This window comes from Lagopus leucura, unplaced genomic scaffold (genome assembly GCF_019238085.1).
Source record: "Lagopus leucura isolate 7727_CA_CO unplaced genomic scaffold, USGS_WTPT01 Super-Scaffold_100002, whole genome shotgun sequence".
Classification (NCBI taxonomy): Eukaryota; Metazoa; Chordata; class Aves; order Galliformes; family Phasianidae; genus Lagopus; species Lagopus leucura.
In genome coordinates this window covers 80,099,601-80,115,132 of record NW_024962263.1, presented here as the reverse complement: position 1 = coordinate 80,115,132, position 15,532 = coordinate 80,099,601, and the positions used below count along the sequence as shown (strand labels likewise).

The window sequence follows — 15,532 nt, the reverse complement described above, 5'->3', positions numbered from 1 at the left end:
AGGACTGTTTCTGCAGTCTGATCCAGGCAGCATTTTGCCTGCGCCCGCTCTTTTTCTCTATGCTTTTCCCCCAGGAGCTCAGTATTCTTCCATCCCCATCAATTTCTTGCTGACTGAATCCTTTTTTAGCAAGACATGAGGCTTCCTGTTCTGTTCTATGTTGGGAATTTCTCAAGATGAAGAGATCCAGTTTCCCTACCACCACATCTTGCATTTCCTTCAACTATCAGGGTGTTTACCCATGATATTTTGGCTCATCCTTTGCCATTTAAATGACCACACTGAGTTTGGTGTGAGAGCCTTTCTTTCACCTTGGAATCACTTCAATTCAGAAGTTCACCATTTCCAATCATTTCTGCCACACATCACATAAGTTGAACAAATCTTTGCATCTTCAGGACTTGTATTTTTAATCTTTTTCCGTCTGCTGACCATAGGAGCTCCACTGCTAGCAAACCGCATTTATGACCCATTTTTATCACTATCATTTTTTAGCATAATCTCCTTAAACTTCTGGCTTGTGAATAAGAATACTGTATTGTGTGTAAACTTCAAATTCTCCCTTCAGTGGGTCATACGGAGAAACCAACAACACAGCATGTGGAACTCACATCCTTTCCTGTCCATCCTGTCATGTGCAGCGTACGCAGACAGTCTTCCAACAGTTCTTTTGGGTCATAAGCATGAGGTTTCAGAAGATGCTCTCTGAAATACTGTTCTCAGGTTTATTTTTTCCTGCCCCCAATCTGACACTGGTAGTATAGGTGTTCTCATGGTGAGCAATCTCAATCAGCTTCTTTTGCTGAGCAGTCCAGGACTTGGGCAGGCAGAACTTGGAGGTTTACTTTAAAAACTGATTTTAAGAACATTAAAAATAGGCTATCTCCATCTAATGCACCATAGTTACGTTTGAAGGTGAAGTCATCTGCAACTCAGGCTTGTTAAAGTTCTTATTTTCAGAAATATTTCTCGTATAAAAGATGTTGCTTTCAATCAAGAAGGCAGCAGGTTAAGCAGAGTCGAACCACTGCGTATCGAGTACCCCATGGCATACATTTCACTTTCCTCCTTATGAGCCATAAGCACTCTAGGTTTTTCTGATCTCATATTCATCTCAACTCTCTGAGGTAAAGTTTTGAGCTGAAAGGACATCGTACCACCCTTTGAATACCAGCCTGTTTGCTGAGCCCACAGGTACATACATACAGTTGCCACAGTGCATGCAGATCTGATCTGATGTCAGCACAAGGTAGGGTGTGCATTATGTGTAAAACATAATCCTCTACGTTACATACTTTCTTTTTGTCTTTTTTTTTTAGCAGCTTTTGCAAACTTTTACAGCTCTTACTTAAATCCGCAGTTCACTAAAAATTCCAGGATGCTTTTCAACAGCCCTGGTAGTCTTCACCGAAACCCTTACAACAGCAGTGTTCTGTCTTGGGAGATTGGCATCTCCTTTTATGTAGGCAGTTAGCAATACATACATTCTTTATATGTAGGTTCTAGTGAGCATAGAGCCAATTTCTGGCTGTCAGCACTGGTGATTGTTCTACAGTGCCACTCATTCAGGTACCATTTTATTGCAGGCTCACTCCAAGCTCTCTTCCTAGGTTCTATTTCAGTCGAGATTTCCCTCCCTGTTCAAAATGTTCTTTGTTGAAAACTGAGGTGCTGCTACACAATCCTGTATACAAGAACACGTTTCTGGATTCCTTGCCATTCTCTCAGGTGTGACAAAATGTTGGTGATATCCTTAGATAGGTTTTCTTCACAGGTCTTGGACTACAAAAGGATGAATTATTGTTGCCAGTGTTGCATTTCCTGGAAGTGAACAGAGCTCAGGGCTGTGCTGATCTTTCTTCTGATGTCCTTGACCATTTCAGAGCCCTTGGTTCTGAATGCACCCTTGGACCTGTATGCACATCCCTACTGATGGTGATGCCGATTGCAGTTAGTAAAACATTCCACAAGCTTGTTCATCTCGGAGTGAGGCCTGTCTGTAGGTGCGTCACCTGCTTTTGTGGAGGTGTTCCAGCAGTGAATGCACATAGGGGCATGCACTGAAAAGTGGCAGAGAAGTTCCTTGTAAGAAGCTGAGTGTTTGAGCTGCTTATTGGACATTCGGTGTCCTGCATTTTCCTTCCCTCTCTGTCCAAGCCCCTGATATTTTCCATCTCTGCTGATAAGAGGAAGCAGCTGGCAAGCACGTGCCACCATTTATGCACTCAACAAAGTACATGCACCTTCCTTTTGACTGTTGGGCAGAAAAGCTTGAGTCAGTGCTCTGGGTGTATGCATACTCCCCACAGAGGCACATGCATACAGATTTTGGAAACGTCCAATCTGGTGAGTATTGCTTCTTTCTCTATTCTATAATATTTGAACTCAGACAAACTTTTCACAAGCACTATTGCGGGTCAGAAAATCTAAGAACTTGTGAATGTGACATTTGCTGCTCCATGTTTTCAATCTAAACTTTGTCTTTCAAGTACTGACAATCTGCTTTTCGTATGAATCAGTTGACTTGGTAAATTGCATGGTTGGACCATCGGTCCATTCAGCTTCTTGTTCTGAGACAGCTAACAGAATTGAGATGCTGAGATGTAATGAGGGGTTGAGACCGATCCCTCATTCTCAAGCAGTGTGGCAAGTTCTCTCACTAAGCAGTTGGCTTGTTTTGGTGTAGATTTCCTGAACACTAGCAATGGTTTTGAGCAGTTTCTAATTGTTTATTTAAACCCTAACCCTCTGCTTCTCTCATCCTTCCCCTTCTCCTCTGTGTGTCTTTGTTTATGTGCTTTTTGTCTTTCTTTTTTGTTTGTATTTTTTTTTTTTTCTTTTTGACGGCTTGTGTATCCTTTCCCTGCGTTGTGGTGCTGTTTTACGCTGCAGAATTCGTCCAGCTCTGCCTCTTCTGAAGCCTCTGAAACCTGCCAGTCAGTGAGCGAGTGCAGTTCCCCCACCTCAGTCAGCTCAGGCTCCACCATGGGGGCTTGGGCCTCCACAGATAAGGTGAAAAACTTCATCTCAAAGACATACAAACCTGCTAGCTTGTTATCCAAACCCAGCAACTTTTGGACAAAAAAAATGTTCATGGGACACAGCCAGGATTCTTCTCCGGGAAGATGAGAATAGGAACTACTGCACACTCCCTTAAAATTCAATCTCTTTGAATGAACCACAGAGACACCTTAAAAGGCGTGCTAGGAGGACATTGCAAATTGGACATTTTTCAGAGATTAATGTTCTAAGAAAATCTCGGTGTCCACCTTTTCTGTTGAAGGAGACTGTGGAATGCTGCCCAAACCAGCTGGTTGCCTGACGAAGGGCGTCTTGGCCATGTTTTACTATTGGTGGCTTCTCCACTCTCTCCCATTAGATAGCATGTGTAATGCCAAGCAATTGGGGTGTGTTTCTGAAGAAAACCAAAAGAAATACGAAACTCTGTGCCAGAACGTGTTTGGAGTAAATTATGGGGTTTACCCTCACAACCAGAGGAGGAAGTGAGCATGGTGTCCATTCTCATCTGGTAAATCCTTGCTGTTGGGTTTTTTCTTTTTTTCCCCTTCCATGTCATCACACGGCCAGATCATGTCATTTTCAAAGGCAGTGTGCTTTTCCTCTCTGTCCGCCTACATAGATTAAATGCCACCAATGCAAACACCTTCAGTATTGGAAATGTTTTGTTTTTATGCCTGCAGACTAACTAAATTGCCAAAGCTTGTCCCAGTGTGCCACTTTCACGGACAGAAGGCAATGCTGCTTAGCCTGGAGACAATGACTGCTGGATTGGTGTCTGAAATTTGTTATGCCAAGTAACAATTTTCAAGCAATCTCAGTTCTGAACCAAGCATTGTATCAATTTTCTGTTGTTTATTTGCGGCAAAGCTAAGATCTTTTTTTTTTTTTTTAATTATTTTAAGATACAGTTTTCTCCCTAGAGTGTCAGAGTCATAGTGTATTTTCATATTCATTCTGTTTATATTAATTTCTCTGTTTTTGTTTGTTTATTTGTTTCATTTCCAGTTGTCTAATGGGTTTTATCACTGTAGTTTATCAAGTGACCCATCCGTAGCTTCAGTTGGTGCAGGTCCTTTCCCTCATTTCCCGCCTGTCTCCCGCGCGTGGACTCGGGCTCCCTCAGCCCTCCTTCCAGACTACGTTCATTATTACACCATTGGGCCAGGCATGTTGCCATCATCTAAGATCCCTAGCTGGAAGGTTTGTGTTCCTTTTGTTGTGGCAGTCCTCACCTCCTCATACTGAGTGTGCGCACAGCGGGTGTTGCTACCTTTCAATCCCTGTAATTACTGTTGATTTGCTCTGTTGAAAATGGCTCTGAATGGGCACTGCATGGTGATAATCAGCTAAAATCCAGTACTGAATATTTCTGAATGACCTTGTCTGTTCTGACACTTTCTAAAATGCATTAAGTAAAACATATTAAGGCTGATAACAGTGAGGTAAGAAGGAACAGTTTAGCGCTGGAACAAATCTGGCATTGTTGAAAGCACTCTGGGCTCCATTCAGCAAGCATAGAGTGTGGTGAGTGTCCTCAAAGCTCTCAGTTGGGCAGAGAAGTACAGGCTTGGCACCCAGCTTGTGTGGTGAAATCACTTGTGGAACAACACAGTGCTCTCCCTGCAGTTGCTGGCCTTGGCCCCCCCTAGGCCATAGGCAGCGTGCTCTTGTAGGTCTAGCTGGAGTGGGTTCAGAAGTTACTTGGCACCAGGTGGAGCCCAGCAGTGACTGCAGCTGCCTTAACTTTGCTGCCACAGGCTGAAAGAGCTCCCACAGCTTGTTCTGTTGTCTCGGGTGAGACCACAGAACCTGTCAGAGTGCAGCAACTTCTGTCGGTTGCCATAGCTGGATCTGTGAGGATCTCCCTCCACATCCGGATGTCTCTGCCCTGCCAGAGCATGGACTTATCCCTGCCAGGCACTTCCCTACGGAGCAGTGCCCTGGAGGAGGGGAACCAGCTCTCCTGTCTGTTGCCCTGAAGTTTCATGCTGCTGGAATGCAGCTGGTAGTGCTGCACAGGTCCTCGATGCCTGTGGATGCTTACATGATGCTACATACGCACTGTGGGACCTTCTTATGTGTAAATTGAGATGCCCTGTTGCAGACCCCTCACTTATCTCTCCAGCAGTTGGAGACTGAGACATAAACACAAGTTGGCCACAGTGATTGCAGGGCTTCTGTGTCATTGGTTGTGTCTGTGCTAGAAGCTCTTTGCCAGTGCATTTTACAGCAAAATGCTTACAGCAGAGACACAGCTGTCTAGGCAAAGCACAGTTCTGCATGCGTTAATAAAACTGTCAGTCTTCCTTCAGTACAGCTCATTACTATGAACCAGAATTCAGCCATTAAGTAAACTGAGAGATTGCTCAGAGTAATCTCCGATGTATCAAAAATCTGCTCAGGCCTAATTTAAACTGTAGACGTGTAAGAATGTACCAGAACTTGTGTACATCTAGCATTGCTGATTGGACCTTTATGTGTATTTTGTGCTGTGTGCTTGTGACCTCTGCACTTGAATTTCTGAAAATACAGGCTTTCACACAGGGGTATTTCATTTAGAGAAAGCAGTAATGTTAAAATACTAAATAACTTCATTGAAAAAAGCTTAGGTAGAATAGGAAATTTAGGTTTCCTTTAATAAAGGAAATAGGTTTTGTAAGTGAAAAAATTTAAATATCATCAAGATCAATTAATGTATGGCCTTGTTCAGAAAGGCATATCCAGTTTGATGCATCATCTGCAGCCTTAAAATTGCCCTTTTGCACTGTTATATTTGTGCTCATAGCCCAGTTACGCAGGAAAGCTATCACTAACAAGCGCGTTTCCCTAGGACTGGGCCAAACCAGGCCCATACGATCAGCCAGTGGTGAACACTTTGCAGCGCCGGAAGGAGAAGCGCGAGCCAGATCTCAATGGCGGAGCTCAGAGCGGCCCACCTGTCCCAGCCGAGGAGGCCCAAAGACCTCGGAGCATGACGGTGTCGGCTGCCACAAGGGTGAGGCTCTGATTTTGAATGTGCTTTTTCGTGCAGAGGAAGTGGACGTGCCGGTTTTGTTGACGTGCCTTATCTTGGCAAATACTTGTCCAGCAAGTGGGACTGGTGTGGCGGTGATGCGGGCAGTGGAAGTTGTGTGGATGTGAAAGAATATGCTGTTGGGCTGTTGGCATTTGCAGGGCAATGGCAGCCAAAGAGGTGCCTGTTCTTAAGCCTAAGTGAAGGGTTGGATACAGTCCTCTTGGATTGTGATGGTGACAAGCTTTGCTTGGGAGAAAGAACGGCTAAAAACTGGTGAAGACTGACCAAACCTGTATGTAATGAATCTCCTTTCTGTGTGCAACCAGCAGGGTGAGGAAATGGAGCCCTGCGAGGAGCTGGCACTCGCTCTGACAAGAGGCCTGCAGCTCGACACCCAGAGGAGCAGTCGGGATTCCCTGCAGTGCTCCAGTGGTTACAGCACCCAGACCACAACTCCGTGCTGTTCAGAGGACACGATCCCATCTCAAGGTACCCAGCCCTGAACTGATGTGCCATCCAAGAGCTATTCTCTTTCAAAGCCTTCCAGCCCTCGTGCGCTCCACCCCCAGCAGTGAGGAGCTGTATTCCAGCAGCCGTCACTGGCTTTACAGTCAGCTTCAGGGAAGGGGTGAACATCGCTATTGCAAAGTTTCTTCCAGCCCGGAATGCAGCCTGGATTTTGTAATTAAATAGAATTCTGGATTTCTGCATAGTGTGCTGAACACACTTATTTTCTTGTACATTCCTAGAATGAGTTTTAGTTTAAGGATGCTACCAAGATAGAGTTTTAAAGGAAGTTCTGGATTTAGGTTTAATGGGGTAAGTGGAATGAGGCAGGTTTTTGTGGTAGGAGTATCCTTTTCAAACTACTTTCTTAGCAAAACTGTACTTGTGAGCTTTGCTTTCTTGTTCTGTCAGTGCTCTGATTCTGTTCTCATTTCTATTCTGTGACCTTTTATTTCCTACACAAACAGAAATGGCTGTAGCTGGAAAAAGGAATTTGTTGGAGACCTTCACTTGGGCAAACAGGAAGGTGCAGTAACGTGTTGGGCTTTGTGCCATCTCAGATCCAGCAGCAATCTGAGAGGGACTGAGTTTTGTGTTTACAGTTCAGCAAACCATGTTGTTTGCTCAGCTGAGATCTGTGCAATTGCAGGGTGCCATGGGGCTTGCAGAGGGCCCAGCTTGGCTGAACATTTACATGGAAGGAAGGGAACCCAGTGCAATTATTACAGCTTAGGTTGTGTTTTCAAAGCTGGGATTTACTTTGTTTGCAGAATAATCAAATCTGTTGCTGAAATGTTGGCATACCATCCCCTGAGCCACCCACTGCCTATTCTAAAGCACACTTTTTGTTGCTGACTCTTCTAAGCTTTTGTATCTACAAGTGGTAACATATGGTTTGTAGGATGCTGGTTTTGGAACCTTAACACAGGCAACACACTCCGAGTCTCTGTTGCTTTATTAGTTCCTTTTAGAAAAGGTACTGAATGTGTACAGCTCTTGTTCTCTGTCATGAGGGATGTGGGCAGGCTGCAGATTTAGGGTGCCTGGCCTCAGCCACGCGGTGTGAGAATCTTGGTCACCATGTTTCAGACTTCTTCCTCATGGAGGAGAGACCTGCCTTCATTGGTGTTGGCCTCCTGGTTTGGTTATGTGCAAACACACATAACGCATAACACATTCGGAGTAAGTGACGTGACTCAGTAGTCTTCTCCAGTTTGTTTCTAACTGTGTCATTTGGCATCAGTTTCAGATTATGATTATTTCTCTGTGAGTGGTGACCAGGAGGCAGAACAACAAGAGTTTGACAAATCTTCCACCATCCCAAGAAACAGCGACATTAGTCAGTCCTATCGCAGAATGTTTCAGACCAAGCGTCCCGCTTCCACTGCAGGTCTGCCAACCACACTCGGACCGGTCATCGTCACCCCTGGCGTCGCCACCATCAGGCGGACCCCCTCCACCAAACCTTCCGTCAGACGTGGCACCATAGGGGCGGGTCCGATCCCCATCAAGACGCCGGTGATCCCCGTCAAAACACCGACCGTCCCCGATATCCCAGGGGGGCTGCCAGGCGTCCTCGCTGGGACTGAAGAGTGTCCCGAGCAAAGTCCCGAGTCCCCAGCAGCAGGAGACGGCGGGCAGAGCGTCCCCAGCATGCCCTCCTCCTCATGGAGCGGACAAGCGTCTGTCAACCCCCCGCCGTCAAGCCAGAAACTGGGCGCTGCCGACGAGCAGAGGCCAGCGGTTCCCGAGAGCGAGGGGGAGGAAAGCGAGCGGGACGGCCTGAGCAGCCTGGCGCCCGCAGGTCAGCAGGAGCTCGACGCCGGAGACCTCAGCCCTGGGGACGTCCCGCAAGGAGAAGACATGCTGAACGCCATCCGGCGCGGCGTCAAGCTGAAGAAGACGACCACCAACGATCGCTCGGCACCTCGTATTTCCTAGGAGCGAAGCAGCTGCCAGAGTACCACGCCGCCGAGAAGGAACTGGGAGGAAAAGTAGTTTGTCTGATCCATTCCGATCCGTAATCAATGAATTTCTTAAGATCCTCGGTAACAGACGGTCTGACAGTACTCTGAAAGAGAAACCATGGTGAAAGAGCGTAGTAAGACATAATCTTCACTGGTGTTTTAATTTGTAAATAACAGTGATTTGTTTCCACATTTTTTTGATCTAAGTTACACTTTTAATTTTTTCTGAAGGTGCCAAATCCCATTTACCTTTTTTATAACTCTTTGTAAAGTTTTAAATCATAGGAGAAAAAAAAATGTTGAGTAGTTTAACTTCAGCAAAGGGATTTAATGAGAATCTGGCTTTTTTGCAAGCTTTTGTAGAGCGCCTTGTAATAGTGAGGTTAAAAAAGCAAACAGCGGGACTTACTGTAAAGTTTAAGTCGAGCAGTGAGGAACAGATCCTCATTCGAGTGTTAAAAAAGGAGGTTTGAAGAGCAGGACTAAAAATTGACAATGAAAGCAATATATAATGCAAGGAAGAAACCTGCAGTTGGTAGAGTATTTGGGTGTAGGGGGGGAGGGAGATGCCATCAAAATAGCAGATGCTGTTGCACAAAAGTAGCCTAGTAGGAGTAATTACTGGTAGCTTCATGGTAAATGCATCAGAATAAGCCATATTGGATTGCAGTGTTTTGTTTCCGTAGGGTGTTTTAAAGACTGTTGTTTTTCTTTTTGCCACATTTCCTTCTGACTGCACAGCACCAACTCTCAGTCACATGCATGCAGCCATCACTGTGTAGGCTCAGTTCCTCCGCCCTCACCTTCTGTTCCTCCCATCCTCTCACCGAATACAAACAAGGACAACAGGCTGAAGGCAGTTACAAAGGTGAAAATGATTCTAAACAGCAAGCAGGGAGTTCTTAGATATTATCAAAATGCCTTTTTCTGACCGTGCCCAGCAGGCTGGGCACCTTGGGAAGCCCAAATATTCTGAGAAAAGGATTTGACAGGCGTAAGCAGCTTGTGGTCTACTAAACTGCAAATGTTCCTTTCCACTACAGGGGCTTGTTTTTCTTACCTTCTTTTAAATGGCAGTCGATTGGCTTTTCTTAAATACCGAAAAAAGGGGCTGAAGGGTTGGGGGGTGGGGAGATACGCCGTTTTTTATTTGATAATACCGGGAGTCTGACCGCTGTATTCTCTTTTTTTGTACTTTAAGTCTCGTTTTTTGGATCGCTGTTGATAGAATTATTCAGACTTGGGTTTTTTCCTTAAAGTAAAAGTAAGTTCTTGCTGCAATACCTGTTCTCTATAGCTGACAGAAATATGCACACCGCGGGGCGCTGCAGCTGCTCGGAGCGCACAGCCAACGCTGTGGGCTGCAGTTGCCCACCCCCAGCAGAGCCACCCATGGACAGCAGGCTGCTGCAGCTGCCAGCTGCTCCAACAGGCAGCTTCCACCCAACGCCCTGCAGATTTCTCTTGGCTCTAGACTTGCTTCCACAACCTCTCATGCTTTAAAACGTAACTGCATTGGATGTGAACTTCTAGTAACTGTGTGGTCACTGTGTTCTATATAACATTTGACACTGCTGTGGTTGCTGACCTTTATTTTCTTTTTTTTTTTTTCCTTTTTTTTTTTTTTTTTTGTTATGGCTTGACAGCAAAAAATAAAAAAGAAAAAAAGGCATGATCCTTAGAGAGTATTAAACCTTCCTTTCTTTGAAAAACAAGCTCCTTATTACAGATTATAATGAACGGTAGTGCCTGTGGTGTGGCCCACCAGCCCTGATCCAGTAGCTGATGCATTGTGCAAATGAGGCTTCGAGATGGTTTTTGCATAAACAAAAACTGCTAGGAGATAATCTCAGTAGTTAAACGTGTTATTTAAACCTTTGAAATAAATGGATGTAACTGTACCCGAGTACAGCTTTTCACTTGTTTAGTTCTTAAACGTTAGCATCATCGGTAAAATTTAATATAAAATGTTGCCAAATTCAATGTAGAAAGAACGTGACAAAACACTTTGGATAGTTCTATTGTTTGTGTTTTTGCATATTGTAAAAGCAGTGTCACAGCTGAAAAATAAAATGTTTCTAATGGTAAATTATTGTGGTTTAGTTGCTAGTTTGTACTGAGAGTTGACCTCTCCCTGTGCAGTTTTTTGTTCTAAACTGGTATAAATAATTGCTGTAAGTGTGCCTCCCTTCTACATTGTAATGATTGCTTAAGCCTATGTTATAAATAAAGAACTGCTGGAAAACTTCTGTATTTCACTTCTTAAAGTCTTCTGCTTGTAGGGTGCTGCTGTCACCTCTGTGCATTTCCAGTGCCTCCCCAGCACCTCTGGGCAATGAGGACTTGGATTTGTTCAGCCTTTAAATCATAGAATGGTTCATTAAAGTTGGAAGAGACCACTGAGATAATCCAGTCCAACCATCAGTGCTGCCTTTTGGAATAGCCATTGGGGTAAGGGGGGCAGCCAGACCATCTGAGGAGACTGCAGAAGTCAGGAGGGACTCCTGCTCTGTCCTACAGCAACAAAGCGGTTGGTTGATTGTGATGGAGGGGCAAAATCACACATGAACTATTTGCTGTTTGCATTCCTTCTTACGTAGTTAGTAGATGAGCAAGCAAAATACAGGATGTGGGGGGATAGCAAGGCAGAGGGAACAGGGTGTTTGTGAGCTGACATTTGCTCAAACAGAAGTGAGGGGGGGAGAGGGGGAGAGGGGGATGTCTGCTGACTGCTCAGGTCAGACACTGAGCAGGGTTTCATCCCATGAGTTTGTATTCCTCATGACTTCTGCCTGCATCTGTTTGTGGCCTTTATACTCAGGTGAGTACAAGTGGCCTCTGAAGCAAACTGGCACTTGTAATGTAGCCAAGTGACATTCTGCTATTGGAGAGCCTGTATTAAAACCCCCTAACCCTGGAATGCTCACTGTACAAACACCTGCACAGCACCCAAGGTTGGAACAAAGCAGCTCTGTGCCCAGTAGGTGAACAGGTGAGAGATGAGTGATGTGCTGAACTGCAAAGCTGAAGACATTTAGTCCATAACAACAGCTGGAAGCTTGTATAAGCACTGAGTTAGGGAGGGCAGGCAGTAAGTCCTTATTCTCCAGCAAGGTTTGAAAAACGCTCACTCCAAAAGCAGCCAAAGGCTACGTGTGTTGCTAGCATTACGTCAGAGCTCCACCTATAGCACAAATGCCTGTATTTAACAGCACAGTCCAAGGTATCAGTCTGGTACAGGTTGCTCATTAATTTTACATCCAGGCCCACTTCCCTCCCACCTTCTCCACAGTGGGAAATGGGCTCCAGCCTCAGTCGCTGTGTGTTCAGTCGCTTATAGCTGGATCCCATTCCCCAGTAAGTCTGCTTCTCCTGCCCCGTTAGGCTTACGTTCTTTCACTGGGAACACAAATTTACACGGCCACTTTTTCAGTCTCAGGAGTTTTTCCAGCTTCCCATGAAAGCTGCAAAATAAGTTCCAGTAACCATTCAGTGTTCTAAAAATCACTGGTGTCAGTATCCCATGAAGACTCCTTTGCTGGCGGTCAGTGCTGACTCTAAGTCATCTATTCTACACTGCACAGACTGGAAGCGCATCCATGCTGCAACAGAACAGCGTATCAAAAATGCCTTGTTTCACTTCAGTTGGCTTTATTATGCATTACAGTAATATGTTCACTGGCACACCTTCTGCCTAATGGAGATCTATCTCTCCAATGGCTGCATGCAGTAATGCTTTCACATGGGAAGTTCACGGGGTCTTGTCACATAATGCCACCACAGTGGTGGCAGATGCCCGTCCTTGCGAGCAGGAGGCAAAGCTTCAGTTTTTGGGCCATCAGCTGGAGTTTCTTCTTCTAACTGCTTCACCTAGAAGACAAAAAAAAAAACAAAAACAAACCACTTTGGTACAGATAATCTCTTTTCAATACTGCAGTTTTCAGCACCCCAGCAGCAGGTGGAACTGATCCCTGTTTTGGGAGGAAAGGACACCAGCAAGGCCTTTGGCCGACTGACAGGTTTAATGCTTCTCACTATTCACTGACAAACTCAGTAAGCATTGCAGGCTCCTATTACCTAACTAAGAAAGAATTTTCAAGAGTGAAGAGTGGTTCACAGGCGGGTTTTTACTTAAAAGGTCATTATTTTCTTATAATTTATGTCTAGCATTAATAAATTAAATAGACTGCGTTCTCTTGCTGCTTTGAAAGCTACCATTAATTTCAAGTCCTAAAAACCTTCTATACAAGTCAGAAGGAAACCCATTTCTGCATGCCCCCTGCAGCCCCACAGGTGTTATTAATGTAGGTTTCTATAAGCAGTGTTAAGTGCTGGCTGCCACTGTGTTAATTCTCATAAAAGCACCACAATACATACAATTCAATTATTTCTCTACATTTTAATTATTCTATTAACTTTGCCCAATAGAAGTTCCATTTAAGTTGCCTAGATTCCAACATGATGCAAATTGGTGCAAGTCATCTACAAAGCTGCAATCAGAAAGCATCCAGAGCTTTACAACAGGTGATGAGAAATTTTTTGGCCAGGGCTGCAGGTTCAGCTCTAACTTGCAGTTCCCTCCTCAACCTTGAAGAAGCCATAATGCTGAGATTTGCATACGCGTTTTAAGCCACGCCAGCATTTCACACTGACAAATGTTCTAACAAAGCACAGCTTAAGGCAGACCACAGCAGGTGCTCAGCATTCTCACTTTAAATATTTTCCAAGAACAGAGCTACATGTCACTCAAATGCTCACTAAAGCAGCTTTACTTGGCACCAAGCAAACACTGACCTCTTTCTCCCAGCTTTCCCGCTGCAGCTTCTTCCACTGCTCTCTCTTGGCAAAGTAATCAGGATACATCGCTTTCTCAGAAGGATGCCAGTAATCCAAGCACCACTCAGGAAGCTGTTAGAAAAAAACACGACCAAAACACAACAGTCTTATTATACACACACACAAACATACATGAAATCTACAAATACTGTGTACTATATGAAGCTGAACCTGACCAATTACTGATCACCTGACTTATATACTTATTTTTCCTGTCTGGATTCTTTCTCACCATTACCCCTGCCAATGCTAATGCCCATAAAACTTAAGTTCTCTTCTTCCATTTCCACTTATTCCTTTTTCTGCCTCTTAATCCATGTCAGGTTCTTTTCTCTCATGTAGCTTCTTATCTGTAAGGAGCTGATCAGATATCGCCTTGTGTGTCACCACTTTCTTCCAAATTTGAGAGAAAAAGGGTGCACACACACTCTAGATGAGTACTGACTTCTTGTAATGCATTAAAAGAGCCAATGGCAAGAAAGCAAAAATGTCGTGTTTTTCTGTGAGCCCTGTTTATCCACTCCTAAACAGAACAGTCCCAGCAAGGGAGCTGGAAGCCAAACTCCACAAGTTCTAAGAACACTTCTGCTGTTTTCCAGCATACCACTCAACATATGATGGACCTCAAATACTTATGTGGCACTACAATGGATCGAGGGAAATGGTCATTTTTACTATTACTAAAAAATGCTCAAAGAACGATGGACTAAGGGAAGAGAAGCTCCCCAAAGCCAGGCTGACTGATACCAAAGTTCTGGCAAGACCAGAGCAAGGTCAGGGTCACGTGGCCCAAGTGCCACAAGGGCAGCATCACTACCACCACAGGGCAGCTGCCACTTCCCAAAAGATCACGTGCTGTCCAGCAACGCCAAAACAGCTGACAGAGAAGCAAATTCCATGTGAAAGGATCACCCAAGCACAGCAAGATCCTCCCACACGAGCTGTAAGACTTACAGCACTACAGTATTAGAGAAATATTGGTGAATCAAACTGCAGCCCCACTGAAGCCTTATTATAGCACTGCTGAGGACTCAGGGGTCCTGGTAGATGAAAAACCACAGAACGAGCAGTGTGTGCTTGCAGCCCCGAAGGCCAACAGCATCCTGGGCTGCACCAACAGAGGGATGGCAGAAGGGAGAGAGGTGATTCTTCCCCCTTTCTCTGCCCTTGCGAGGCCCACCTGCAGCACTACTCCAGGTCTGGGGGCCCCAGAAAAGTATGATGTGGAGCTGTTAGAGGGTCCAGAGCAAGGCTATTAAGATGGCTATTAAGGGGGCTGGAGCACCTCTCCTATGAAGACAGGTGGAGAGAACTGTACTTGTTCCATCTGGAGAAGAAAAGGATCTGGGGAGACCTCACTGGGGCACTGCAGTACTTGAAGGGAGCTTATAAACAGGAGGGAAGTTTCAGGTTAGATGTGAGGCACAGATTCTTTACTCAGAGGGTGGTGAGGCACTGGCACAGCTGCCCACAAAACTGTGTGTGCCCCATCCCTGGAGGCACTCAGGACCAGGTCGGATGGGCAGACCAAGCTGGTAGGATGCAGCCAGGGGTTGGGGGGCTTTGAAGCCCCTTCCAGCCCAAAGCCATTCTGAGATCCTGCAATCAACCCCCCTTTCCTCTCCCTAAAGGAGCACAGCTATCATACACAGCACCGCAGCAGCCCCTCACCTACCTTGTAGCACTCGTATCTCTCATAGGACGTGCCGCCAGGTGAGTCGGGGAAGATGTAGGGCTGGGGGTGCTGGTTGGCCCAGAACTCCTCCTCTCCCGCCCTCAGCAGCTCGGTTGCCTTCACCATGTCCTTCACATCCTTGTTCTTATCGAAGCGGTCCCTCAGCAGGACGGCGAAGTAGCGGTACTTGTCCCTACAAGTTAAGCACACGGGAGGCACAAACAAAACGTCACACACGCAGGCAGCGCCGGGCCGCAGACCCTGGGCCGAAGCGGCCGCTCCCCGCCCCGCGCTGAGGACGAAGGACAAAACGCAGCGGGGCCGCCGAGCGCACAGGAACCGGGCCCGGCACCGCTCCCAGCGTCGCGCCAGCCCTCCCCTCCTCACCGATGGATGCACCAAGACTCCAAGTGCCGCAGGGACTTCTTGTACAGCCGCAGCACCTTCTGCTGGTGCGTCAGGTAGGCCGCCATGTCTCGCCGACCTGCGGGGCTGACGGGAAGGACGGTA

At 45.8% G+C, this 15,532-nt stretch overlaps 2 protein-coding genes across 14 annotated transcripts in view; one reads left to right on the top strand and one right to left on the bottom strand.

Annotated features, from left to right (window-relative positions):
- Window positions 1–10,756, top strand: part of MTSS1 (MTSS I-BAR domain containing 1) — a 118,439-nt gene extending 107,683 nt beyond the window's left edge. For 7 of the 13 annotated variants that reach the window (XM_042870319.1, XM_042870318.1, XM_042870316.1 and 4 more), the window contains 5 exons: window positions 2,893–3,012; window positions 4,027–4,221; window positions 5,852–6,016; window positions 6,364–6,526; window positions 7,788–10,756. In XM_042870319.1, coding sequence (XP_042726253.1) covers window positions 2,893–3,012; window positions 4,027–4,221; window positions 5,852–6,016; window positions 6,364–6,526; window positions 7,788–8,485 — 1,341 coding nt within the window. In that variant the 3' untranslated portion in view covers window positions 8,486–10,756. The remainder of the gene's footprint in view (window positions 1–2,892; window positions 3,013–4,026; window positions 4,222–5,851; window positions 6,017–6,363; window positions 6,527–7,787) is intronic. The other 6 variants (XM_042870322.1, XM_042870321.1, XM_042870320.1 and 3 more) reach the window with 4 other exon arrangements.
- Window positions 10,757–12,142: 1,386 nt separating this feature from the next.
- On the bottom strand, window positions 12,143–15,526 carry NDUFB9 (NADH:ubiquinone oxidoreductase subunit B9). Its single transcript, XM_042870334.1, has 4 exons — window positions 15,410–15,526; window positions 15,023–15,215; window positions 13,306–13,419; window positions 12,143–12,381 (listed from the first exon to the last, which is right to left on the bottom strand). Exons 1-4 carry the CDS (start codon window positions 15,493–15,495, stop codon window positions 12,250–12,252), a joined length of 525 nt encoding a protein of 174 aa, XP_042726268.1. The 5' UTR covers window positions 15,496–15,526; the 3' UTR covers window positions 12,143–12,249.
- Between the last annotated feature and the right edge of the window lie 6 nt (window positions 15,527–15,532).